At 59.2% G+C, this 3,579-nt stretch overlaps 1 protein-coding gene across 1 annotated transcript; it reads right to left on the minus strand.

Annotated features, from left to right (window-relative positions):
• Positions 1-54: 54 nt before the first annotated feature.
• LOC100549541 (alkaline phosphatase, tissue-nonspecific isozyme-like) lies at positions 55-3,527 on the minus strand. Its single transcript, XM_003212368.4, has 5 exons — positions 2,730-3,527; positions 2,530-2,649; positions 2,286-2,401; positions 1,205-1,379; positions 55-1,130 (listed from the first exon to the last, which is right to left on the minus strand). The coding sequence occupies exons 1-5, from the start codon at positions 2,785-2,787 to the stop codon at positions 853-855; spliced, it is 747 nt and encodes a 248-aa protein (XP_003212416.2). The 5' UTR covers positions 2,788-3,527; the 3' UTR covers positions 55-852.
• Positions 3,528-3,579: the final 52 nt, after the last annotated feature.

The following is a 3,579-nucleotide window of genomic DNA, read 5'->3' on the forward strand; positions in this document are numbered from 1 at the left end:
AAAAAACACAGAGAAGAAGAGGCTATTAACCAGCTAAATAACAGGCTGGGATGTTTTGCTTTGGGGCTATTTTGAAGTACAGAAGCATATTTATTTACAGGGCTGAATTTCTGCAAATCCACAACGAGGGGCAGAACTGAGGGGACAATGCAGCTTTTTGGGCACGAGAAGCGTGAGAAAGGGGTTTGTGTCTCACTGTGAGAGCGGGGCAGCTGCTGTGGCACTGCTGCCCTGCACCCATGAGTGGTCTCAGCACAACATCTCCTGGAGCCCCAGCCCTGCACCCATGGGTGGTCCCAATGCAGTACCTACTAGATCCCAGCTCTTCACCCATGAGTAGTCCCAGCCATCGTCTCCTGCCCTAAACCCAACAGTGATCTCAGCCCCAACACCTATTGAGAATCTCAGTCCTACATCTTCCTGGGATCCCAACTCTGCACCTAACGGTGACTCCAACCCCAACATCTATTGAGGATCCCAGTCCTACCAGTCCTACACCAACAAGTCCTACACCAGTCTTCGTGTTCCAGCTTTGAACTCTTTGGTGGTCTCAGCCCTACATACGCCAGGTCCCAGCTCTTTCCCTGTGAGCAGTCCCAACCCAACATCTGCTGGAGGTCCTGACTCTTCACCCTCTTGGCCATCATTTTCTGGATCCCCAGCCCTAAACCCATCAATGACCCCAGTCCCAATATCTATTGAAGATGTCAGCCCTACATCTTCTTGGGGTCCCAACTCTGCTCCCTTTGGTGGTCCCAGCCCAACATCCACTCCCTTCTGTGCATCCTCGATGTGTGTGTGCTGCACCCTGTCCCCACGTTTTGCTGCTTTTAGCGTTTCTCCATCCCATTTTCATCCCAACTCTGCACCCTTTGGTGCTACCAGCCCAGTATCAGCCCATCCACAGGTGATCCCAGCTCCTCCTGGTCCCGCCATCCCCACTGCCATTCCCACCTCTATGTCAGGGATGTTCTCCACCAGCTGCCGGGCGATGTCTTTGCAGCCACCCTCCAGTGCATCCAGGGGCATCTCTCCATCTGAGTACCAGTCACGGTTGGCCGAGTGCGCGTAGGCTGCGCTGGGCGTCGCGTGGGTCACCCGCGTGGTGGTGACAATGCCCACCGCCTTGCCTGCACCATGAATTCACAGGACGATGGTGGGAACGTCTCAAAAACCCCGCGTCCCCCAAAACCTGGCTCCTCACCTTCATCCTTAGCCCAGCGGAGGATGGAGGTCACCTCCTGGCCCTTGGTGGTGTTGCAGCGGTCACGGGTGACACCGGCGCTGACACCCACTGTCCCCTCGTTGGCTTTGACACCACAGAGGTAGGCGGTGGCTGTGCCCGCGCTGTCGGGCACCTGTGCATTGGTGTTGTAGGTCTGGGGAAATAAAGAGACCTTTACTGTCATCCTGAATGTCATCATCCTCATCACTGTCACTGTCCCCAAACTGGGACTTCCCTCCTGCACTGCTCGGCACTCAGCACCTTCTGGAGACCCAACTCTGCACCCTTTGGTGGTCCCAGCCCTGCACACATCAGGTCCCAGCTCTTCCCCCATGAGACGTCCCAGCCCAACATTCCCTGGAGGTCCTGACTCTTCATCCATGGGTGGTTGCAGCCCAACACCTCCTGCAGCCCCAGCTTTGCAGCCATTGGTGGTCTCAACCCAACACATACAAAGGATCTCAGCCCTTCATCTTCTTGGGTTCCCAACTCTGCACCCATCTGTGGTCTCAGTGCAGTAATTACTGGATCCCGGCTATTTACCCATTGCTGGCCCCAGCCATCATCTCCTGGAGCCCCAGCCCTAAACCCATCAGTGCTCCCAACCCAACACATATGAAGGATCCCAGCCCTACATCTTCTTAGGGTTCCAACTCTTCACCCTTTGGTGGCCCCAGCCCAATACCCATCTTTTGTGCTCTCTTGATGAGTGCATGCTGCACACCCTCACCGTGTTTTGCTGCTTTCAGTCCTTTTTCAAGCCATTTTTAGGCAAACAGAGAAAAGCCCGCCCTCTGCACCCTCACAAGCATCCCCTGCAGGGACCAGCTGAAATAAGGGGCGGGGGCTTGCAACTTCACAACAAAAGGAGCCTTTTCTCCAGCAAAACAGCCCCGGGAGGAGAGGAGGGGTCCCGGCCCCCCCGTTCCCGTGGGTGAGCCCTGGCACAGCACTGGGTACAGGACACCAGCCAATGCCGCTCGCCGCCCATGACCTAATTTCAGCTCCGCTCGATGCCGCCCGCCCGCCAGCGACCTTGCAGCGCCCGCCCCGGGCTCACCTTGGCCAGGGCGACATATGGGAACTTGTCCATCTCCAGCAGGCTCTCCTCGCCCTTGCGGTGCTGCAGCTGGCCCTTGAGGATGCGTGCGGCCGTCACGGTGGAGACACCCATACCTGCAGGTGGGCACCCGTCAGCGCCACGCCAGGACGGGATGGGGGTATGGGGTGCAGCGCCCCACGCATCGCAGCGCCCAGTGCAGTGCAAAGCCACTCGATACACCCTGGGCAAGGTCCCCCCTCACCGTCGCCCAGGAAGAGGATGAGGTTCTTGGCCACGTTCTGGTTGAGGTGCTGCAGCCTCAGTGCATCCCGCAGCGTCTCCTGTGCCTGCTGCCTCCAGTACTCGGGGTCCTTCTCCCTCTCTGTGGGGTGCAGGGTGCTCGGTGAGCTGCACGGTCCCGAAGGGCACCCAGCTGGTGTGCAGCCCTAACGAGCCACCTACCAGGAACCAGCGATGCCGAGCAGAGTTGGGCCAGGAGTGTGAGGAGAAAAGCCTTCATTGTGCCCCTTCAGTGCTCCTCTTGGGGAACGGACAGGAGAAAGCTGCGGGGCAGCACCCGCTGTGCCTCAGTTTCTCCAGCCAGACCTTTGGCCCTGGGCTCGGCCAAGCGAGGACAGAAGGGAACGTCCCCTCCCTGTGCGGTCACACTGTGACCCCTGTGGACAGCACTGTGCTGCCTCCAACCGCTCTGGGGAACGGCGGCACGGCCCCACTGCCCACACCCCATTGCACACTGGGGTCCCCATTGCACGGCTGTGTCCCCACCTGGTGTCCCCATCCCCATCACACTGTGTCCCCGTCCCATTGCATGCGTGTGTTCGTAGCACCTTGGGGCCCCACCGCATGTCCTGGTCCCCACTGCACATCTGGATCCCCCATTGCATGTGTGTGTCCCCACATCCCCGAGGCATGCCTGTATCCCCACCATGACTATGTTCCCACCGTGTCCGTGTCCCCTTTTGATGATTTATGTCCCTATATGTGGCCCCGTGGCATGCCTACGGCCCTCCATTGTGTCTGTGTCCCCATTGTGCCTGTGTCCCCATCTCACGCCCATGTCCCTATCCCACGGCCATGTCTCCTCTGCACATCTGCATCCCCACCGCACACCTCCATCCCCACTCACATCTCCGTCCCCATTGCACCCCATGTCCCCACTGCACATCCACCTCCCTGCTGCCTGCCCGTGTCCCCATCCCACATCTGCACCCGTGTCCCCATCACCGGTCCCGCGTCCCCGTGTCCTCGCCGTCCCCGCCCTATCCCCGTGTCCCCACCGCACATCGATGTC

The sequence above is a fragment of the Meleagris gallopavo genome, chromosome 23, assembly GCF_000146605.3.
Source record: "Meleagris gallopavo isolate NT-WF06-2002-E0010 breed Aviagen turkey brand Nicholas breeding stock chromosome 23, Turkey_5.1, whole genome shotgun sequence".
In the NCBI taxonomy this organism is placed as follows: domain Eukaryota; kingdom Metazoa; phylum Chordata; class Aves; order Galliformes; family Phasianidae; genus Meleagris; species Meleagris gallopavo.